The sequence below is a fragment of the Anarhichas minor genome, unplaced genomic scaffold (assembly GCF_050575085.1).
Source record: "Anarhichas minor isolate MPS153535 unplaced genomic scaffold, ASM5057508v1 ptg000058l, whole genome shotgun sequence".
Lineage (NCBI taxonomy): Eukaryota > Metazoa > Chordata > Actinopteri > Perciformes > Anarhichadidae > Anarhichas > Anarhichas minor.
This window is the reverse complement of record NW_027466504.1, coordinates 7944139-7968475: the sequence shown is the minus strand read 5'-3', so window position 1 is coordinate 7968475 and position 24337 is coordinate 7944139. Positions and strand designations below refer to the sequence as shown.

Sequence of the window (24337 nt, the reverse complement as noted above, 5' to 3'; positions counted from 1 at the left end):
AAATACAATGCAATGTTTGTCTCCCACCTAATTTCTCCTACTTTTCATGAGCCCCATGTATTAAAACAGTGTGTCATTGTCACATTTTATAGGTAAATGAACAATTAAAATGCTCTTTAGTGTTGTTTCTGTGTTGTAATTTATGGGCTATTATAGTTGTTTGTCTTCGAAAATTCGATTTAAATATTCTTCTGTCATATTCGTAGAGACATTTATATTTATTTTCTAAGTAAAGAATAGATAGATAGAGAGATAGAGAGATAGATAATTTGGCAGTGCCGAAAACAAAACATGACGTCACTATAATTAAACTCAGCCGTAGAGGCTGCTGGGAGAATCTTGCTATGCTGGAGACATTTTGGATTTAAAGGGGCTGAGCTACCCGTCAGACATAGCTCTCGGTAAGTGATAGCAAGCGTTACATGTTCATTAACCAATATTATAATTGTGTTATATATATATATATATATATATATATATATATATATTGCTGTATATTTAAGTGGTATTAATCTAAGTTACTGTGAATATAAAGTATCAGCTCTGCGGTTTTAACAGGATGAACTCGCAACAACTAGGGAGTGGTGACGCTAGCTGTTAGCTGAAGCTAGCTGGTTAGCTGAAGCTAGCTAGTCGCTAACCGGAGCGCTATACGATCAAAACGCAAGCGTCACTATGAGGTTAGCTAAAGTAATGAGTGCAGAAAACACGACAACCAATCTATTATTGATATAGACCCCTGTAGAAGGAGGTAGACAATCATAGACCCGTTGAGAACTGCGAAAGTCACAACAAAATGAAAACCTGAGTCTATTAATATAGATTAATATTATCTAATTCGTTGTTTTATGTTTTGAATGGATGTGCAAATGTTCAGAAGACTCTGTGACTGTGTTCCGAGCACGTTTAGGTTGCGCAGAGTCATTATCACAGAGCTACAACGATATTCAATCAAATGTCAAGCATTGTCTTCAACACTGCTGATGTTGTTGTTGGGCTGTGTAGACATTACAACGGTGTAATACGCACACAGGTGTCTCCAGGTAGAGCATCGTGCCTAACCTGAGTACCACCACGTAGAACAGAGATCTCTCTGCATCAGTAGCGACATTCAGGGGGACAGTTTTCAGACAACCAGTGGTGGGAGAGCAGCCCTCCGGCAGCTGGTGTCAAATGGTACGATGGAGGACTGGAGACGTTGACATCACCCTCCTGGTTGTCCCAGACCACTGCCACACCCTCCTTGATGGCCGGCTCTCCTTTGTGTCTGACGGTGATGCAAACGGGGTTGTTGGATTGCTGTTTTTGGCGGAAACAAGAGGAGGATAAACTGATCTAATGGTATCAGACTTCATCTAGTAGACAGGAAATGCGTGTCTATGGAGATTGCACAGACATCAACCACTGGCTTGTTGATGCACCCACTGCAGTCTGCCTTTTTTTCCATTTCCTATGCTCGTGTTTTATTATTATAATACCAACAAGCACCACACCCTCTCCCGAAGGGTCTGTTTCCATAGCGTGTGCAATGTTTTGTAGCTGCATTTGTGTATTTCCCTCTCAGCTTTTCAGAAAGGTTCTATGACAAACATGCAATTTTCAAGAAGAAAATAGCAGCCTGGTAAGAGTTTTTATCCTGCCATGGAGTCAATAAGATTCTATGTGCAATCACACTTGGCAGTAGCAAGTGCACACTCTGCACGCAATTAAGGATTATTCAATGTATCCTCTCTTTGGAGATCGGTGTGCAAAAGCACAATCGTCTGGAATGACGGTAGTGCAGTGATGGTTGGAGGAGATGAGGAGAAAGAAGAAACGGGGGCCTGAGTGATGATGATGTGATAGCTTGAGGCTTCTCTGGAGATGAAGAGTGATGACGAGTGGAGCTCTGCATAGACAAACTCGACAGGTAGATGGCCCAGATTTCCACCGCTGGGAGGGAAATAAAGCAGAGTCCACAAAGTTGTTTATTTAAACACAGAGCTGTCTTTTATAACACTGTAGGCTCCTCTGGGGCATTTGCAATACAACGATGAGTCATCAAACTTTTCTATGAAATTTTGTTCCTGATCCATTTCATCAGAACAATGTCAAATTAAGACTTGTCTATTTAGTTGGTTTTTGAAAAGATTTGTTTTAATTAGTAAACAAGATTTTAATGATATGAGGTTTTAAGATTATTTAGTATTGTATAGTATTTTCTGAGGTATGATCTTTACAGTCCACCTGTCACGTTGAAGGTGTTTGCTGTGCTACAAATGGTTCCCATCACTTCATGACCATTTACTTAGTTTGATTTTAGATTATAAGTGAAACGTAATGGTGAACCTTGTAAACCTTGTTACCTTAAACAATGGGCTCACCCGACCTGTATTGCTTGTTGCTGTTGTGAGAATGTAGGGCCAGCAGCTGAAAGTCTGTGTAATATTTTCGCCATTGAGTCCGTCCCCATTGGACCTATTCCTTTGTGTCTGATGAGTACAGAGGAGCAGAGTCTTAGATTAGGAAGGCTCCCTCCCCCACCCGACCTGCTCCTCCGCTCTCCTCCCGTGGGCGTGGCTGTCTCTTGATGTGTTCGCCCTGAGCCGTCGTTGGTTGTTCTGACAGAGCAGAGGGAAGGTCATCATCATCATCATCACCGCGAGCAGCTCCTCCTCCTCCTCCTCTCATTCCTCTCCCGTTTCATTTCCATTGGCCTGTGTTTCACACCGAAGGTTTCCTTTTCCATTTGTAAGGAGGATCACTTTGGATTAGCGCTGCAATTTTATGATGCACTTTGCCAGCGTGTAGCGCTGGCGCTGGAGGAGGAGTCATTATTTCATCAGCGTTTCACCGTGCCACAGTATGAGGCTCTGATCCGCCACTGAAACCGAGGTTAGTTTTCTGCTCCAGCAAGCTGGACCGACTGAAGAAACATGCTAGCGTGACTGATTGTAGATTTCTTTAGCCTTCAGTGGGCATTTAGTGGGTTTTGTAATCGATATAAAAATATTCTGAGAGTGTAATTTGCCTTTTTTCCATATGTTGTCAGTTGTTTCCCCTCGTTTTTCCTCATGAAAAAAGCCACGACCTCTTTGCTTAGAATAAGTCGTTCACTATAATGGTCCTATATTTTGTATAATGCCACTCTAATGGTCTTGGATTGTAAAACTACATTACATAAAATAGCCCATCTGCTGCAAAGCACCGATGAGTGGCAGCAGGAAGATCTGTTAATGCATCATGTCGTGTTAGGGTGGTAGGTCATGTAGCTCTGAGTCGAGGGATATGTTGAAAATGGTGAACGTGGACACACGAGGAAACCTTGTGCTTGTTTTAAGAAGTGGACATTTATTCTTACTAGCTACCTAACGTGCTGCTATTGAGCCTTAAACAAGACTTGATCCTGATCATTCCTGTAACTGATCATGAGCGCATTTGGGTAAAAGCCCAAATCCAATGAATATGTGCTGTTATATAGTGTGACATGAACATGTTTATTATTGTCCATAGAGCATTGTAATGCATGTCAGCAGTATGAGAAGTCATATTCTGGGCCTTGTGAACTGTTTCATATTAACCTTTGACGATATAATTCGTTTTTTTGTGCGCGTGATTCGCATGAAATGCAACAAAAGTAAATGTTGAAGATTAATTCAAGGGCGGTCTTTGTAAAGGAAAAACAACCGGCCCGTTGGACTTTGTCTCACCTCTTTAAAGACTTGAAACATATTAACTTCCGCTGAGGAAAACAAAAGTCCTCGATACAGCTGTTTGTGTGTTTTGATCGGGGCGAAGCTGCTCGTTTCTCCCCTGACTTGACATGAAAGCGCTTGTTCTCTTTGTTAGCGACTGTGTACACTCTGCTCGTCAGGCCTTTCATCCACACTGAGTAACTGTGCCGGGTAATACGCTCTGTGATCTGTGAATACGCTTGATCTTTTCCAATAGATCATTTCATTTCTTGTTTCAGAGCAGGTAAAAGCTTCGACGTCGGCCCTTATCGGGAAGGAGAAGTACTTCCGGCTCCCCTGGCAAAGCAAACTTCTCGTCATCTTTCTCACGTTTCTTCATGCAGAGTTGGGCTGTTATCATCTCTGCCCTGCCTTCATTTTACTCACCTGTTTCTGTAGCATTATTTTAGAGCATAGAGCGTAGGACTCTAACTGCTGCACAATGTAAGACAGTCATCTCTTTGACCATGCAAAGGAGAGTACTGCTTCATTTGTTTATAGCATTTGAATAGACTCTTTATGTAAAGTAGCGAGTCCGCTTCTCTAGTCTTCTTTAGTCACTTATTTGTGGTGCATCTTTCACGTTAGATTTCCCAAAAACATGTTACGTCTTGCAACCACTGACCATAAACCCTCAATGTGTATACCATTGTGCATATTTTCTCACCAGAAATATGATACTTTGATATTGATACTTGGCCTCAATTCAGTTTAAAAATATATTAAAAAATCAAAAAAAACTCTGAAGAGGTTGGTTGTCTCTGTGGATTTGCTGTTTTTACCGCTCTGCTGTTTTCTAATTGCAAAATGGAGGTAAAGAGATGATCGTATATGAAGTGCAGCAAAGCACTTCATTGCGGATGAGAGATGCTTAATATGAATAAGTCAGCATTGTAACCTCTTAAAAGAGCTGCTGTTAGCTTTGCATCAGGCTTACTTCACCCGTCGTCACGCTTGCCGTCTCCACACAGAGGCTTCAGGAACTTAACGGAAAAGCTTCTTTCGGAGGATAACAGGAAAAATCAACTGATACCCTTTTTCACGTCGAACGTTATGGATTTTTTGAATTCTTCAGTGGATTTAAATAAGCTGGTTTGTGAACCCGAGGATGGTAAAGCTTTTAATTGGAGGAAAGGAAAAACGATATCAATTCAAGCTGTGAGGGTTTCCCCCTCTGTATCCTCTCATACACCCCATAGTGTTGTTGTAACTTTTTAATATCTTCTGCACATCCTGAGCCTCCAGCTGGTGGGACAAAATGCTCCAGTGTCTTTCTGATCAAAGCACGTTTTCTGTCTTGAGGCGAACACATTCTGGTGGACAGCCATCAGATCTGCAAAGATGAATTGGATTGTTGGTCAAAAGATTAAACAAACAACTAATCATTTAACCGACGACATAATCAACAGATAAATCGAATATAGTGACAATAATTGTTAGTTGCAACCCCGACAGCCGTTTACCATCACGTGACGTCTAATAGTTTGGTTCTTAACCCAGCGATTACTCGCCGTCGCTGAATATTGATGGCAAATCTTTTCACGGGTTTTGCGTCTGCGCTGATTCCAGGTCACATCAACGTGGTTCAACATAGCTGGCAGTGTCTCTTCTGTTGTCCCATCGCACAGCAAATAGCGGTTTGTTTCTGGCTTTTGTTGATCTGCTTATTTCGTCAATTCACTGCTTTTAATAGACAATTGCTGGAATACAAAGTCGCAAAGCAGGGAGTGGCTCACTAATGGTGGAGAGTGTTCTTCTTTGGGCAGATGGCTCTCAGCTGGTGTTTATAACTCCCCCCCCCCCCCCCCCCCCCCCCCCCCCTTCATCCTTAACCTCTTACCCTCACTGCTGTTAAAATATAGTGCACCAGCTCAACGCAGCCTGGGCCCCTGTCTGAAGGGCAGGGCCACTTTTTTTTGCACAACGTAGCCAACAGTTACGTGGCTCGGTGAGTCATAGGTTATCTTCAGACTGCTTGGGGGGAAAATGGCACATGTTCCATGCGCTCACCAAAGGGCTGACATTTCTTCAGCGCACGATATTGTTGACATTGGTGTTTTTTGGACCAGATGCTAAGCTGTAACCCGTGAGGCTTCTGTCGCGCCATCCTCTCCTTCGACTCTTCGGCCGGTCACGCAGCCGGCTGGGCCTCCGTTGGCACCAGAAGGCGGCCACACGGCGGCTTGAGCTTATTATAGGTGTCGAAAAGTTAACCGTCTGTCCAACGTAATTATATGTCCCCGTGGCCCCCCGGTTAAGCATAAAGCAGGCACATGTCTTTACTCTGTATGTGTTCATTCATGCAACCATCGCAGCGGAGTAATTCACAAGACTGTGTTTCATTGAACAACCCTTCTTTATTTTCTCATCGAACTGCATAAATTCTGACTTTGTTTAATTAAACAGCTCAAAGAAATGCTGACCTATCTCGCTCGTGAAATTTGAATCTCTCATCTCCACCGCAGCGATAAAACATGAGTTCATATCCTCCTTTTATGGCTGTCCCGGTGCACGCGGATCATGCTAAGAGCCCATTAGCCGAGCACAGGAATGAGTTCGGGCTCTGTCTGCATCAAGGGCGGGGCCCTACACCAGCACAGATCGAGATCTGTAGACCAACAATGGAGAGTGGCCTCTTGTCGTATCACAACGGCAGAGAAGGCCTGAGACGGTTTTTAGTGTGAAAGATCATTTTGAAATTGAAGATACTCTCAGTTAAATGGAGGAAAAGTAACGAGCCGTGTTGTGACAGCTGCAGTTCAGCCAAGCTCTCGCGTTCTGTTTTGTGAATTTCAGTGTTAAACTAGCACAGCTGCATCTTTTGGAAGTGCCGTTATGAAAATGTCCTCGGCGGCTGCTGCTGTTGTAACAGACTGCTCCCTTCTCTCCAATCTGTACAGGTTTCCCTGAGCTACATAGAAGATGTCCACCATGGTGTATCCGCGGGAAGAGAAGCTGGAGAAGCTCTCTCAGGAGGAGATCATCTCCAACACCAAGCTGGTGATCCAGGGTCTCGAGGCCCTGAAGAATGAGCACAACTCCATCCTCCACAGCCTCCTGGAGACAATCAAGTGCCTGAAGAAGGACGAGGAGGCAAACCTGGTGCACGAGAAGTCCAACCTGCTCCGCAAGTCCGTGGAGATGATTGAACTGGGCCTGGGAGAAGCACAGGTGAGGCCGGGTGGGAGAGGTACAATGGATATAGCCTGGTCACTTGGACGATATGAGCAGCAAAGAAAACGTTATTTAAAAGCAGTTTTTAATATCAGAATGGGCAGAAAAATAACTTGATTCACAATGTAGTACTTCTGTGTTTCTGTCTTCTGCTTCCTCATTCTATACTGAGCTGGTGTGGTGATCATGATTCACTCAGAATCAGCCCCCCCCCCCCCCCCCCCCCCCGGTCATTTCTCTCTCCGCTTCGCCGCCGCAGACGCTTAGTCCTCGTTAAACGTCGCTGCTTCTTCAATGCTGTCTCCGTCCCCAGGTGATGATGGCCCTGTCCAACCACCTGAACGCCGTGGAGTCGGAGAAGCAGAAGCTGCGCGCCCAGGTGAGGAGGCTGTGCCAGGAGAACCAGTGGCTGCGGGACGAGCTGGCCAACACCCAGCAGAAGCTGCAGAAGAGCGAGCAGAACGTGGCCCAGCTGGAGGAGGAGAAGAAGCACCTGGAGTTCATGAACCAGCTGAAGAAATATGACGAGGACGTCTCCCCCACTGTAAGTACTTTGAACAATCACAAATACACCGACGGATTATAATGTTTTTGTGTCTTTAATTCCACCGTGTTTTGAGTGTTGTGGTTAGATTGTGTAGAGATAACATGTTAGTCATCATAAGCACGATGATAAATAATAATACAAATCCTGTATTTTTTAAATTTTGAATCTGCCTTAAAATGATTTAACTGTAAAGTGCAGCAGAATGTCAATGATATTCGATACAGGAGAGAAAACAGAGCTGAGTGGTCTTCCAGGAATGAGGCCTTCTGGTCAGGTCCTTATTGATCCAATGGTGCATATTCTGACCTTATTCTTAGCCACAAAGGAAAGGCTCTAATAGCTTGTATCCATCAACTGCGTGTTGCAGGAAATAAAACCCTAAAGGATTCTTATTGTTCCCAATTTACAGCTTTCAGCAGGCTTCTGTGTTAAGGTCCATCTGAAATCACTGTTAGTGATAGAACGCTGACGTTGCTGCTTAATGCGAGGGTTGATGGGCTTTATCGAAATACGATAAGATCACCACAGAAATAAAATAACCGCCAACAAAGACAGATTCTTAACGTAATTAAGCCAGAACTAGTGAAACCAAATCACATCAAATATACATTTTAATTACATGGTTTCTGAAGACAAGCGATTGACAGAGCAGATATGAAGGAGACAAAAACACGGACATAACAGTGTTTCCAGATGGTCGTCTGCCGTCCGTTAGAGGATCTGACTGGCTGCTTTGTTTCGTCCTCTCAGCAGGAGGAGAAGGACCGAGAAACACCGAAGGACTCCCTGGACGACCTCTTCCCAAACGATGAGGAGGAGCACGGCCAAGGAAGTAGGAAACGGCCGCATTCAGCACTTCGGCCTGAATTCTGACTTTAAACCTGATAGCGTAGCTTTTCTACGATAGACCTGGGTGGATGATGTGGCGTCATCCCATTAAATACTCATTGAATTATCCCCATAATCCTCTTATTCTTTGTCACCGCAGTGATTGTTGACATGAAATGTGGTTAGCGATATAATCGGGCACGAGTTTGACCCTTTGACCGCCGGGCTGACCTTTGCCCTCTGTACCCCCACAGTGCAGCACCAACACAACAGCGCGGCCGTGGCTGCAGCCCAGCAGGGGGGCTACGAGATCCCGGCCCGCCTGAGAACCCTGCACAACCTGGTGATCCAGTACGCCTCCCAGGGCCGGTACGAGGTGGCCGTCCCGCTCTGCAAGCAGGCTTTGGAGGACTTGGAGAAGACCTCTGGACACGACCACCCTGACGTGGCCACCATGCTCAACATCCTGGCCTTGGTCTACAGGTCAGACACGGCCACTTATGGGAGCGTTTGCTAGTTCTACTGTTATTCGTCCTGTTTTGCTCCTGTCATGTTGCTCTTTTTATTCAGCACAAATGAATACAAAGAGCGATAAACGTTCAGCCTCATCATGTTGTCCTGTCTCTCCCTCTCACAGGGATCAAAACAAATACAAAGAGGCCGCCCATCTGCTCAACGATGCTCTGTCCATCCGGGAGAAAACCCTCGGCAAAGACCACCCCGCCGTGAGACTCCCATATCTTCACATGCACATATTAATCTTTAGATAGATTAGATTGGTCATCTGGTGTTGGGTCATAATTGCCACGAAGACTCCGGGTGGCAATAACCACAAAGTCCACAGTATTTACGGCTCTACTCGGTCTGTATGGATTTCCTTTTTTCACATTCAAGTTGAATATGTGGCCTGCAGGCTTTAAACTAATCAACCAAAGCTCCTGAATGTCTGCTCATACATCCAGCATTAACCAAACCACAAAGCCCTTTGCAGTCAGAATGCAACGAACAATGGCAAAAACATTCAAGTGTGCTCTCCATTTCACTGCCTTTGACAACAGATTTGTATGAATCGATTGACACTGTGGCACCGAAACACCTTGTAAAGCCTGCAGGAAGCTCTTAAAGCCCCGTGCTCGTCGCTGCAGCTCTGTGGGGGTTTTGCAGTTCGTCTCATATTGTTGCTCTTGTCACTCTGTCTGATCCTCGATACAGAATAATGAGACACAAAGACGGGGTACTACAGCCCTGTGTAATCCAGGTGGCTTTGAGCTCTTTGAAAGCAAAAGAACAAACATTTTTAGGACTGTGACAAGTCATTAGACAGCAGTAAATTAAATGCTGTTATTGTGAAGCTACGCTGCCAGTATGAAAGTAAAGGAAGTGGCCTTAATCAGGTTCTCTCTCTCTCTCTCTCTATCTCTCTCTCTCTCTCTCTCTGAATGTCCAGGTCGCTGCGACGCTGAACAACTTGGCTGTGCTCTATGGAAAGAGAGGGAAGTACAAGGAGGCGGAGCCTCTGTGTAAGAGGGCTCTGGAGATCAGAGAAAAGGTAGGCCACACCCCTCCATTGCACCAGCAGGGCCGTCCACAGCAGCGCTATCGAGGCCTCGTCTTAACGGCTCGACCAGTGAACAATTAGCTCATTGTCATAAAGTAATTAACAGTAATAATATTTTCAGAATGTCAGTTGGAGCTACTGTAACACCAGCGACTATAAATAGGGGGAAAAGAGCAAATGATCTTCTTAAATTCTCTGTGAAGTTTCCGCTGGGGGCCAATTACCGTGTTGAAGGAGTTTGATTGAGAACACAGCTGAAACTGGATAGCAGGCGTTGGGGGAGCGATGCAGCAGATAGATAGGAGACGCAATAGAGGGTACTAATAGTCCTGAAAGCTCTATTCTGTCCCCTCTGTATCGATCAGCCGGCCTTTTATTAGATCTGCCGAGTGTCTGCAGCAGGCAGACCTGCTTCTCGCTGACAGCAGCGAGAGAGAGATGCATGGGATCGAGTCAGGGACACAAACTGAGAACATTTTGCTCCCTGTTTTTCCCCCCTCAGGTCCTGGGGAAGGACCACCCAGATGTGGCCAAACAGCTGAACAACCTGGCTCTCCTTTGCCAGAACCAGGGCAAGTATGAGGAGGTAGAGTACTACTACTGCCGCGCCCTGGAGATCTACGAGTGCAGGCTGGGCCCAGATGATGCCAATGTGGCCAAAACCAAGAATAACCTGGTGAGAGACAAGTTTACCACAACCTCATCGGCTTTTATCGTGCGTCTTTTTCAAACCCTTCCAGTTCTATATCAGCTTTGTTTTAGCGTTGCTAATAGGGTACTAAGCCACTAGTCCTTTGTCTAGTGCTTTGCTTCTTCTTCTGCTTCCTGCTTCTGTCTCTAATGATGGAGCAGTATGCAGACGGTAAGGGAGGCGATGTGGTACAATATAATTTTTCAGGAGAAATGTGCAAACTCACTGCTCCTACTGTCTCAAGAGGGTCACACTGTGAGTCAATAGGCCCGTTTGATCCAGCGCTAAGATGTGCTTTCTCCTCTCTCTCTCTCTCTCTCTCTCTCTCTTCTTCTTCAGGCGTCCTGCTTCCTCAAACAGGGGAAATACAAGGAGGCTGAGATTCTGTACAAAGAGATTCTGACTCGTGCTCACGAGAAAGAGTTTGGATCTGTCGATGGTAAGGCCTCGTAGTGTAGCTGACAGTATACATGGCGCCACGGGTTTGAAAGGTCATTTTCATATCGCTGTGATCCATAATCTTTTTTTTTTTAATCAACCCAGAAACACAATAAATGCAAATTTATCCCAAGATAAATGGTGGTGGGTCACATCAAACTTCCTCTCGTAATACTCAGATTAGACTTGTTGTTTTCATCTTTCCTCCATCTTTGTCTGATGTTCCATCTACTGTTTGTCTCACATCAGCAGAGTGAGTGATGGACAGATGTTTAAAATGTGGACGATGTTGTAAGCAGGGGGCCAACCTTCACCGTTCAGAGGACACAAAGACTCTAAACAAACGTTCTAAAGCAGGGGCTAATGTTTTTCAGGCCAAGGACCCCCAAACTGATAGAGAGATGGAGCAGGGACCCCCGACTATATATATTTATTTTATTGTATAAAATTGTGTTTTATATTAAATGGGCCTAGTGCCATGTATAAACAAACCTCTTTATTGTGCATTCAGTACTAAGCTATTCAAATAATACACAGGTTCATATATTCATGTTTTTATTTTAAACATGTGCAAGGCACAGTGAGTAGGGTGGCCGTGCCGCTGCCATTTAGAAACATACCTTGTCAGCTGATACCAATGCCAACATAAACATTGTCTGTCAATTGCATGATAATCATGCACACAAGCTATTCAAATTGATGTTTTTATTTTAAACATAAATGTGGATACGAAAAATGAGTGATGGCCTATTAGTGTCACTGCCATGCATAAACATACCCGTTATCTTTCATACAATACTGAACTATTAAAATAATGGACACATTCATGTTTAGAGAAAAAAAAAATTTTTTATTTATTTTTTTTTTTAATTGTCTAATCAACCAAAACTTTCGCGAACCCCCTGCAGTACCTCCGCGGACCCCCTAGGGGCCGTGGACCCCCTGTTGAAGACCTCTGTTCTAAAGAATAAAGACTTCACTTGTCTGAAAGATCTTGCAATGTTCTTCTCTTTTTAATTTAAGTTGATCTTTTTCTGTGGGCTTCCCTCCAGGGATTAGATTGACTGCTTTGAAAAAGGGAATGAAAGGGACTCGACACAACGCTCCGCTCTGGTGCTGTTTTTTTATTCAAAAGCATCTCACATTTTTTCTGAGAAGTTTATTTTTCATGCGTCACTGAACTTGACAATAGCTCTCAGATATTTTTGAAAACCTGTTTGGAGAGTTGGAGGTTAAGAGAAGCAGCATTAAGCAGCAACAGATGTGTTCCTGGGAATGAAAATAAATACGCACAATGGTTTCTATTTTATCACAAGCAGTTGCTAATGGTGCTAAATATCTTTTAATGTTGAGTTATAAGTGCTATGTTTGTTTGTTTCTGATGCATATTTAATAATCTAATAGCTACTTGTAAATGTTCATAGTATCAGAAAAGGATCATTGTTTATATAGCATCACCAGTATCACCTATTTCCACTTGCTCAGGTTTTTCTTTTCTTTTTAAGACAATTTAATGGTGCATAGTGTTTTCTGTCTTGACATCTATTGAACCATTTCTTTCTTAATTTATTTGGATAAGAGTGTGAAAAGAATATGTTTAGAAATTAAATTTATAACGAAGTACCTACATTATTTCTAAAAAAGCTCAAGAATGCATTTTTCTGAATCAAGCTTTATCTTAATAATGACTGTCTTTAACATTTAAACAGTGTTAAATATTTAATATACGTTGACACTCTCTGTACCAGATCTCAGAATTCACCAGCCTCTTGTATGTATTTGAGAAGCCAAATACATAGAAACAATCCAAACGAGACTGTCTCACTATCAAGACACGCACATAATCGACAGACTAATAAAGAAACCGTAGCGCCGAGTGGCTGATGTCGCTCTCCTGGTCTGTAGGGTTATTATAACAAGCTCAGCATTCATCATCGGGGTAGTTCCTGCTGGATTCAATGAAACCTCCCTGAGGTCGACCTGTTAAGCTGTTGTGCTGAATGTAGACCACCTCTCCTGTCTGTTTGTCTGCAGCTGAAAACAAGCCCATCTGGATGCATGCAGAGGAGAGAGAGGAGATGAGCAAGGTGTGTAATCCGCCTCATGTCACTGTGAACACAAGCAGAGCAACATAAATAGAAGGAAACGTGTCAAATGGAAGATTGTGACTTGTGAAAAGTCTGTTTATTTAATTTCTTGGAAAGTGAAATATAGTTGATTTCCTACACACACGCACTCTATAAGCCCCAGTAGGAAGATGATATTTATATGTAAACACAGAAAGAAATGCTGCCCGTTTGAACCACCGCTCCCCTTCACGCTCTTCTTCCTCGTCTCCCTTATTTCCTTCCAGGGCAAACACAGAGACAACACTCCATACGGAGAGTACGGAGGCTGGTACAAGGCCTGCAAAGTCAACAGGTGAGGCAGAGCGTGATAAGCTTTTACAACGTGGTCATAAATAAAGACACGTGGTAATGAATAGAGAGATTAGTCACTTTAGCTGAGTTATTCTTTTAATGTGTGAAGAATATCTTTTCCTTTTTCTGTGTTTTCTCCTGTTCTTTTTCGGGGAATGTGAATAAATCCGCTTTAGTTTTCAAGTAGTTGACTTCATCTTTGAGGGTTTTTAGCATTTGCTGTGATCCAATTGTTCCTCAAATGACCTTCAGCTAATTGTGTTGGTTTTCCTGTCTGTGAGCAGCCCAACAGTGAACACCACCCTGAGGAACCTGGGGGCCCTGTACCGCCGGCAGGGCAAGCTAGAGGCTGCCGACACCCTGGAGGAGTGCGCCGTGAGGTCTCGCAAGCAGGTCAGCTGCATTTTATTTATATTTTTACTTAAATTGTCCGTTTCTGCATGCAGATAACTTAACAGTTCCTCTTCTTGTAAAATCCTAAATATGTCCCCCAAATCTCATGATATTTCTTTCCCTTTCTCTACAATGCTATGGATCCAGAGCAACACAGTAAGTGGTTTGTCTCTAACTGATAGCCGCCCCCCCCCCCCCCCCCCCCCCTAACATCACTCCCATCTCACAGACATTTAAAACGTCCCCTTGTCTCTGCGTTGCCTCTGTGACGGTGCCGTGAATGCATTACACAAGACAGAAAATCCCACTTTAATACCTCCATGTAACTCTCATCCGTATCCACGAGCTAACGTCTACCTCCGAGCTAAGTCTGACGACGGGACGTCTGTTTGTTTTGTGTGTGTGTGTGTGTGTGTGTCCTATCTGTGTGTTATCCGCATCAGGGCATCGACCCCATCCACCAGACACGTGTGGTGGAGATCTTGAAGGACACGGACGGCGACAGGCGGAGGAGCAGGGACAGCCTGAGCAGCGTTAAGTACGAGAGCGGCTCCGAGACCGGCGAGGAAGTGAGTATGGGCGTGGAGTGGAACGGGGTGAGTACAAATCCACTACAGTCGAGTCAACGCGGCCGGTGACCTCACCGGAAGAACAAGGCGGTGTCGGCAACGACGCTGGTGAGAGAGTGTGGACCGGTACGGAGCGGTGACTAGTTTGTGACTTGTGATGTGTAAGTGGGGTTTCTCTCACGTCACTGTGCTCAAACTGCACAAAAACACCAATGAGTCATTCATTCAGGACCTATTCTATGATGTCAGTGTTGCACATCATCATAAGAAGAATATGTTTTTTACAATATAAAAAAGATAACCAGTGGAACAGCTGCTCATTCCCAGTTCTTTGTGTGAGCCGTATCTGTACCGGTCCACCAACACCTTGTAGATGTGTCTTGTTCTTCTCATGAGGTCAACCTGGAATTCCTTTTATTTTGCAAAATGTAACGCTGATTGAGTGTCTCGGCATGCTGACCTGTTGTTGTTGTTGACAGCATCTTGAGTTTGCTTTGGACTAGATGTTCATGTTTTGTTTTGTTGTCCATTGCTTGTCAATGATGTTCCAGTGTCTCGTTTTAACAAGTGGATGTCATGCTGGCCAAGCTTCTGCACAAGTGGAGCGGTAACAAAAAGGAAGAAAAAAACAAAAGGCACACGCTCATTCTGTGGCTCCCTGGCAACATGTGAAATATTTATTTGCTATTATAAGACTCACAGAGATGCAGTCTGTCGAGACGTCTCTCGTTTCTACTGTTAAACACGATTGACAGAGGTTCCCAGTATCCTTGATGCTCGTCCCTCTGCGCAGTAACTCTTCACCCTGCTGTTTTATTGCCTCATTATAACGTCCACGCTGGCGGTGACTGAACAGTCCTTAGTTTCATTTACCCCCCCCCCAGGGCTTTTGTTTCTGCCCAGCGCTTCCCATTGGACTTGTCAACCCCGTCCTCGTTATTAAAGAGGCCGGTGCTGAAAGCGTGATATTCACTGCAGCAGTGCAGCTGGAACAAGCCCTCTGGTGAGGCTGACACAAACCAGAGGGCAGGGATGCCTCGTCTGAGCCTGTGCCTTTTTTTTTTTTTTTTTTTTTTCTTTCTCACTTGAGCGCAGCCACGCCCTTCACCGCACCAACCCAGTCCACAGCATGCATGTAGCAACGCCAGCCTGCTGGGTTCACCCTTTAACACGCACACTAATGGACCCATGTGTGCTCACATGGTTGATAAATGTCTGTTAACCTGCCTGCTGCTCTCTCTGAGTGACATTTAAGTAGAAAAGAGGGGGGGGGGGGGGGGTTGTTTGCTGGCTGCTGTTGTGTGAATGTGAATGCTTCTCTACACACACACACACACACACACACACACGTATGCATAAACACAGCTACTCAAAACTGCTTCACGACAGCATTCGCGTTGGTCTGAGTGTGCACCTGTCTGTGTCCGAGGCGTGTGAGGGCACGCAGAGGGTTTGCTGGGTGCGTGCTAGCGTTTCATTATCCCCGTCACCACCACAGCGGCAGACATTAAATGTGTGCAGTCCAAACAGGAAATGTACCCGTGACATTCTCATGCTTCATTTTTTTTTTTTAAAGATCGTTTCTGAAAGCGAACTGCCGCTTTTTGACTCAAAGATTGCTTCAGAAAGTCCATCAATCCATTCATTTACGCGTGTAGCTACAGCTTCTTGTGTTGAAGAGACGAGGCTTGTAAAGTCTGCTTGTGTGTAGATGTTTTGCTGAGTGAGGATGTGATGTTACTGCAGAGCTTTGCCCGAACATGTCTGCTCTGTCACTGAGGCTGTAGGAGCGCTTCACATACTCGTACAGACACCCGAGGGGACTAACTTGAGTGCCACACATTGGTGGCTGTGTTCATTGGTAGCATGTGTGTGTCTTTATGCATGATGTGATTTACATCGTACGTGTGTCTGCTGTTGCTTTTTGACGTTTTTTTCAATGTGCCGCCTGTTCGTCCGCATGTTGTCCAGACTTCATCCTTTTCCCCCGTTTCCTCTCGTCACTAACCCACATCGATGACTCATGCCATGACAACCAATCAGCCTGTCAATCAGATTTCCTCTTTCTTGCTCAGTGGATTGTACTCTCCCTCTTGAACTGTCATTCTGCACAATATGCTTGGGTGGGTTTGGGATAGTGACATCATAGACAGGCCAGATACTTAGTCGATTAGTCATTAAGGTAAAGGAAACAAGCCGAGGCTAGTACCCAAGAATGAAGACGCTGTTTTCACCCTTCGTCAGGTACATTTACAGCTTGAGGGAATGTTGCCTTACTGAGGTGAATGCAGGACGTTTTTAAACTCTGAATGCTGTTCATAAAGACGGCAATCGGCGTAACGGCTCCGTCAGTGCTGATGCTTGCAGATGTCCCACGTCTGCAGTGCACAGCGTGCCAAGTGCACTGCTTCCTGGTACCCAGAGAGGGAAAAACAGCTGATTCACGGTGACTGCAACCACCAACCTACCGCATCACCGACCTGCTTACCGTAGTGCAGCTGTCCTGAGACACAGAGGAGCAGCACTCCTGTGCTGCTGGATTTACACATCCTTTTTGTTTGTGTATGCTGCAGTTAGGGGGGGGGGGGGGACTCGGTGCAGGATAGATATTTCGACAACATCAGACGAGTGCAGCCAAGTGTAGAACAAGTTGACGAAGCTCAGGTTTAGCGGTGTGTAGGTGTGTAGCGTAGGAAGCCCAAACCCAGAGCTCCTAATCTTACAATGTGTGCCGTTTTTTTTTTTGTTTTTGTCTGTTTCTCTCTCTTTCTCTTTTATCAGGCCTAAGCCATCAAGATTATTCCTCCATCCTTCTCTCCTTACCCGACACAATAGCAAAAAGGATGCGTGTTGTCGTTCCCTCTGGCCTTCTCTGTCCCAACCAAACCAACAGCTCCTCTACCGTCCCCGGTGCCCCCCCCCCACCTCCGGCAGAGACTCGGAAAGCCCCCCAACCCCCTCCACCCTGTTCACCTGACAACTCCTGGGACGTTTGGTCTTCTCATCTCTGCTCTTTCTTTTTTCTTCCCCTCCTCCCTCTCTTCCTTTCACTCTCTCTATCCTCTCCTCTTACTAACTGTGTGTCGTCCACCATGTCGGTAATCGTTGCTTCAACTCCCGCTCTCACTTAACAGTTAAAAAAAAAGAAGAAAAAAAGTCATGGTGGGTGAAATCTTTTAGGAAGCCACTCGCACATTTCTCCTCTCTCCAAAGCAGCCATTTGTAATATTTCATCGGTGCACTGTAGATTTCTTTGGTAAGAGGAGCGGGAAAGTCATTTATTGGGAGAAGGCAAGCGACGAGAGATTTTGAGGATCAGTGTCACCTTTGTGACGGCCGCCTCGGCTCCAGGCGTCACACGCCGACCCGCCGTCGGATAAAACGTCACATCCACTATAGAGTCGATATATATATATATATTGCAACAGTAATTAATTTCCACAGCTGCTCTGCTTTGGTCTCAATGTGGATTAGTTTGCAGTCTGACCTCAAAGCTAGCTTCCAACTCTGTGCCTGTATTTAGCCGTAATACTTTGTTTTTTTTAGTTTGGGAATAACGGTACTGTATAGTTTTCATCAAAGGTCACTTCTTTATGACGTCTGCTGCCTCGTTAAAGCATTGCCATGTTTTTATAGATATATTCCCTTTTCATTTCAATTTTTTTTTTTTATCATTTTGTTTACACTTTTTCTTTTTTTTTTTAAATGTTGATTATTTTGTGGCTGAATATTATGGCGGCAGATCGTCACGTAGTGAACGACCAGAGGGGCCGACGTCGGCGAATTGGTCGGATCATACCAAGCAGTTGTTGTTGCCATGGTAATTTATTTTGCAGTTGCTCTGACTGGCGTCACTGTCCTTGATTTGAGGAGTGTTCACACACAGGCTCCTCCACGCGGGTACAGCATGTGCTCAGCATCACTGTACTCAGCATCCAGCTCAGATACCACCCGAGAGATCGATCAATAATAGCAGAATTTAAAAATAGTGGACGTAAATGCACAGAAGTTGCCTTTTTATTTCGTCGCTGCTGGAGTAGAAGCTAGTGTTATTGTTCCACAGTAGTGTTAGTGTGTGTTTGTGTATGTGTCGGTGGTGCAGTCTGGCTATGGATACACGCAGCTTAATGGGAGTGTGTTACCTTTTTCTGACACGGTTGTCAACATTGTCACTTTGGTGAATCATGTTTTTAGAAACCCCCGAATTTACAAGTGCGAGTGTTTCCTTCAAGATCAACATGTTATTGCCGATGTTTAACTAACTGAATGTAAAATATCATCTTTCACGTGTAACCGTAGGCTGTGTTTCTAGATCGGACGAGTGCATTCACTATACGGCTTTTTCTCGGTATGCTACTTGCCATTGAATCTTCGTTCCTTCCAATGAGTACACCTCTCCTGACGCAACTCCGAACAAAAGAATCGACTGTGTTCATCACATAATTATGACAATATTGTTGTGTTAGTGGAATGCTTATTTATTGAACTGTCTACTCTTGACATTATATAGCGTGACTTAAGTGGAAGAACGTCGATGGTAAGGTCTATAAGCACCATCTTAGTACGTAGGACTGCATCATATTTACCATTCTGCATTGTGAAGATTATATTGCATCAACACTTGTTGGTATTCTCAAATAAAGTTTTTCATTTGTGGAGTTCTTGTCTTTTCTCTGCGTCGGATGGAGACGTCTGTTCAGAGGAAACGGATTCTTTTAGGCTTCATCTCTCAGAGGAACGGAAACATTTACTCTTTGGCAGAAACATGTGAATGATCTGATTGGCCAACAGCGCCCCCTGCTGGTGATGAGCCTGTGATCACACCTCAAACACGTTTATTCACTTTTTGTTATGTCTTCACTGGTTGGTTGAGAATTAAAACACACACTATGCAGGACTGCTGGTGTGTGACAAGAAGACTAATCTAAAAATGAATGAATGGATGGATACATTATTATACACTGGAAACAAAAAGAAGCTTTGAGTGTCATTATTTTCATTATCTGTTGATTTCTGAATAAATGCATTAAATGTTCCGTCTGTAAATAGTCAGAATAAAGTGACAAAAGGGGGGAAATGTTTATTTATTGCCGGTTTTTTCCACCCAACAGACCCGAGCGCTGTCACAAAAGACAGAAAAGCTGCAAATTCTCCCGTTTTAAGATGCTGAAACAAAGTCACGTGTGACTATTTTACCTTCAAAAATACATGCACGATTATTCTATCATGAGAATGGTTGCGGATTATCTTTTGATAATCAATGAAGCTCTAATTACTGCAGATTAAATATAACACGCAGCACAATTTGACCACAATAAGACCAATCACACGATCGAGAGCAACCTGAACTACAGTTTATTCTAACGGGGTAACCTTCCAAGAGTCATCAGGAAATGTAATGCTGCTAATATTGCCTGCTGTCATTAATATTGCACACATTGATAAATCTAAATAAGGATTCCAGATATCCTTGTTAATTGCTCTTTAAATAATTTCATTTAAAAACAACCCGCTTCTTCGTGCTGTTTGGCTGCAACCAGCCATTCGTAAGAGGACTGGCCAACACAACCACTAATGCGACGCACAAACGGAATAAAAAAAGATGTATCTCTTGACTTCTTGTCCTCACATCTCCGGTGCGGAACAGACGGATTGATGGTTGTGTGTGTCTGCAGGACGGCAGCGGGGCCCTCCAGCGCAGCGGCTCTCTGGGGAAGCTCCGGGACGTCCTGCGTCGCAGCAGCGAGCTGCTGGTGAAGAAGCTGCAGGGCAACGGACCGCCGGAGCCTCGCAGCACCAAGTAAGAAACCCTCTGTTGTGACGACGGGCATTTAAAGACCATGATCCTTCTTGTGTTAGTAGTAAACACTGTCTGTGGGAGGCAAGTAGAGTCATAGTTTGGAATTTAACTCCCCAGCTCCATGAGTGGTAGTTTTGTGCCCTGATCTCAGATATGAACGTTATTGTCTTTCTATTCAACAGCATGAAGAGAGCTGCTTCCTTGAATTATCTGAACAAAACCAGTGATGACCCGTTCCAGGTGAGCAACATTTTGTCTTTTACATTTTTTTCAATTCATGCTGTATTATCGGAAGTGTCATGTTTTAACCCTCGTATCATTCCCCCTCTCTCTCTCGTGTCTTCTTCTGTTTCTCTTCAGACTCGGGCCGGCAGTTACTTCAGGGAGAGCCGGGGTCTGAGCTCCAGCACTGTGGACCTCTACTCTGGAAACAGCTGATCTGTTCAAGGAACCAGAAGAGGCTCCTTCCTTTGGCTCGTCCTCTTGAGCCATAATGATCGCCATCATCATCACTACCAGACCGCCTCCCACACACACACACACACAAACACACACACTTGCCCGTCAGCGTCCAACCCAAAGAGCCATCTCCTCCAACCTTCAGACCCAAAGACTTTTTCTAGTCATCAAAACATAAACGTGCATAAACTGCAGTTTGTTTTTAAACCCAGGTTGTTGCTTTTTGGTCTTCCAGAGACAGATTGCCTTATTATTATTATTATTATTATTATTATTATTATTATCTTTTCCCTCATTCCTGACGTTGGTGTCGCCTCAGTGCCTCCTAAATGTGGCCAAGACAACAAACCTCATCGCTCCCTCTTACTCATAATCACTGTGACTCTGCACTTTGACTGCATCTGTTGCCATATTGTCGCCTGTTCAGGTGTTTTTCTCCTCATGTTGTTTTGATTCTGGGATATTTGTTTTATTTTTAATGCTCTGTGTCTTCTTGTGCCATTCATTGGTTTATTAGTGCAAATTAGCAATAAAATGTCTATTTTCTCCAAAAAATAATAGTACTATAGTAAATAGGTTGGTTGGGTTTGAAATGACATAATGATTTTGTAAAAAAAAAAAAAAAAAATCATTTAATTTCCATTTTATTGTTTTTGCCGACTGAGATTTATTTGCGATGCGAGGTGTTGGTTAAAGCTTTGGGGAACAGGGTGACATTGAGTCATGTGAACTTCTTGTTCATAAGAAGTTTTGGTAAACTGCTGCTTCAACCTTCTACAGCTGTGAGATCCAAGTGTGTTTTTCTACGCAGGTTTCTCTTCCACTGCAGAGAGAATGCATTGATTCATCTTTAATCGGTTATGATCAGAGAGTACCGATGAACACGACCATGGAAATGTTCAACTTTTTAGACTGTATATATTTGAAAGAAAAGAACCGGTTCTCTTAATTCATCCCGGTCATCCTGAATGTTCTCTGGTGCCATGCGGGACTCGCCTGCTTCGAGCCCGTCATCTTATAATGTTGTTTACAGTGATTCAAATGTGTGATACATATGTGATAATTCTAGTTTTTGCACAATTCTCAGATGGGTGTCTTCTGTCTTTGATTGCATTTTTCTTTTTTTTTTAAATAGTGAAGCTCAAAAGAACTGGAATGTCTTGTAATTATTATTACTTTTTGATTGTTTTACATGTTAATCTTTTCAGCGTTTGTGATAAATGTATACATTTGATTCTGATCGTAAGTTCACAAATCATAGAGTTCATCAGGAAATTAATGAGAAGAGAATTGAGTGTCATAGTTGGTTGCATGTGCATCTGTTTGGATCTGATCAATCCCACGTGTCATGGAGAACGAGAGCCAATCAGAACCACTTTCTGATCACGATTCAGAAATAAAACCTTCAATTTTGTGTTTTTGTAATCTATTCTTGTGTGTTTGTATGTGGCTGAACATGTTTCTGGATTTGAAAAACTTGGAATTAATTGGTTTAAAAAAAAAATACTTAATGTCATGCCTTGCTGTGTCCTCAACCCTGCAAATTATAACACAGTAAATCCCACCAAGCCGGATCTTTAATGTCGGAGCCTTAAGTTCGTGTGGGAACCCTGATGCCTTGCCAAGATGTGATATGTCTCCCAGAGTGTTCCCTCCTCCTTGGTAGAAGTCAGCGCGGGGTTTCTCTGCTCCCTGGTAATCTCTCAGTATGTCTGCTTTAATGTGGAGCCTCAACCCTTCATCACTTCTGAGAGCTTTGAAATAACTAAACTCACCCAAAGATGGTTTGGTTCTACCGAGAGCTGTCGTGCTCCTCCTCCGAGTCGACGCCATCATCACAGAGACTTAAAGTTTTTTGTAAGATATCTTTTCCTTCATCTTGGTTGACTGACTGCATGTTCCTGTCAGCCATCTATGGGCCAGCTGGACCAGAAACATGGCACCAGTCCCACATACAGTACTAACAGTGGTGCCAACAGGGGCCGTCCCGTCCTGGTGAGAGTGATGCACTCGCATGGGCCGGATGTTTGCACCATTTATCAGCTTTCGAACTCCTAAATGTACAGAATGTGCTGCTTTGCAGCTGGTTGAGATATGATAGCGTCAACATACCTACAGGAACTATAGAGCCAACTAATATAGAGGTATAATACAGAGAAAATCATAGATAAGAGAATTAACATAATAATATTCAATAAAACATGATACACTCATTATATAGATTGTAATACTATAGCATGAAATAGGTAACGTCACAGTGAACTGACAATGGATTTTCTTTTCTTAATCCTTTATTTTTTACAATTAATCTATATGTAACAAAATGTATGAGATAAAATTATGCTGGACTTGATTTTTAAATAGTTTAAATTATTGCACGATATGAAAGTGTTCTACGTGCAGTTGAAGTAAACAGTGATCAGGTTGAACCAGGCGGTCGCAGTGTTGTATGTCTTATCCCAGGTTGGGTACGGGCACCGGAAGCTGCACTTCAGGAGAATTAATGGACCAGAATTCCCCACATTGATACAGGATGTTGGATGTTTTCATTTCAAAATAAAAAACATTTGGTGTACGGAACTATTAAAATTGTCGAGGTTTATTGTCTGTGAGGTCAATTGATATTACAACGCCAACATATAAGTGGAAATGAGTGAAAACGTACTTGCTTATGAAAGTTATGAAATTACAACTCATAACGTTACTTGTGAAAAAAATATAGTGGGGCAAAGAAAATAATATCGCAATAAGATCAGACAGATACATAATGTGCATCTATGAAAATACAGTATATTAAGTTGAGTCTGCTCAAAAAAGATGACTTAGGCTGGAAGTTTAATAAAGACTTTTACGCCACAAATGATCTTTTTCTAGCAGGCTAATGTCTCTACACAACACGAAACAATTGTAAACTGAAAATCAAGCAATGGTAAACAAATATTTTGAAAAAGTACTCTTTCTACAAATTTAGAGAAAACATGGAAGAAATCACACGTTCCAACATTTATTTTGAAAGTCCTCACAGGAACTCACGTATATTGTTTCGGCCCACTTGATGCTGGTGTAAAAAAAAAATCACACAGGCGAGTGGGAGGAAGCCAACTTGGAAACACCGTGGAGCGAAACTCCCTCTTGTTGCAGACTGAACTGGCCCCGGCGGTTGGCGGCTCTGGACGCAGGCAGACGGCGGCTACACACACCGGGTTGTAATGAACCAAAGCGGCCTAAATTCACATCAGCCCCTCCGTACCATGCGCTACCTGGAAGTTTAAACTTTGCTTCAAACTTTCGGCGGGTCCGAACTCGTTAAGTCGTGTCGCCTGGCTGGCCCGTAACACAGAGGCGTCCGTCCACCACATGTTTCTCCGCCTTGTTCCTGCTACTTTCCAAAACAACCAGGTGAGCGGGCCGTCTGGCTTCCCCGGAGACCTGCGCAGGTAACGGGGTTGGTCTACCTGCACGCACACGGTGACGCGCGGATCTCTTTTTGTCGTTCCACTTTCGCCCCCACGGCTCTCCGCGGAGCTAACGGAGAACAGAGCAGAACCGGGGAACCGCCGAGCATCAACCAGGACGGTTCATGGATCTACCGAGAGAGCGCGAGACCCGTCGGATGGAAGGCAGGAGAAGCCCCGCAGCGATAACCCGGAGAAAACCACCGATGTACCTCGTCGGTATCATCTGCCTCCAAGGTTGGTACCAAGCTACTGTACACTTCAAACACACTGTACGCATACACTTCACTTA

The 24337-nt window shown here is 44.0% G+C and overlaps 1 protein-coding gene across 5 annotated transcripts; it reads left to right on the top strand.

Annotated features, from left to right (window-relative positions):
• The first annotated feature begins 331 nt into the window (after window positions 1–331).
• Window positions 332–22004, top strand: klc1b (kinesin light chain 1b). 5 transcript variants are annotated; one of them, XM_076077394.1, is made up of 16 exons: window positions 332–401; window positions 6614–6884; window positions 7201–7431; window positions 8188–8266; window positions 8517–8745; window positions 8900–8987; window positions 9710–9811; window positions 10323–10496; window positions 10851–10950; window positions 12984–13036; window positions 13303–13370; window positions 13654–13762; window positions 14206–14331; window positions 20007–20131; window positions 20314–20371; window positions 20492–22004. In XM_076077394.1, exons 2-16 carry the CDS (start codon window positions 6636–6638, stop codon window positions 20567–20569), a joined length of 1869 nt encoding a protein of 622 aa, XP_075933509.1. In that variant the 5' UTR covers window positions 332–401; window positions 6614–6635; the 3' UTR covers window positions 20570–22004. The 5 variants fall into 5 exon arrangements, with proteins under 5 accessions (XP_075933509.1, XP_075933507.1, XP_075933508.1 ...); XM_076077392.1 differs by having other exon boundaries at window positions 14206–14358; XM_076077393.1 differs by having other exon boundaries at window positions 8185–8266.
• Window positions 22005–24337: the final 2333 nt, after the last annotated feature.

Coding starts and splice junctions, on each gene's coding strand:
- klc1b (XM_076077391.1), top strand. CDS start 6,636: ATGTCCACCATGGTGTATCCGCGGGAAGAGAAGCTGGAGAAGCTCTCT. Junction 9,812..10,322: donor CTCTGGAGATCAGAGAAAAG/GTAGGCCACACC, acceptor TTCCCCCCTCAG/GTCCTGGGGAAGGACCACCC. Junction 13,371..13,653: donor AAGGCCTGCAAAGTCAACAG/GTGAGGCAGAGC, acceptor GTCTGTGAGCAG/CCCAACAGTGAACACCACCC.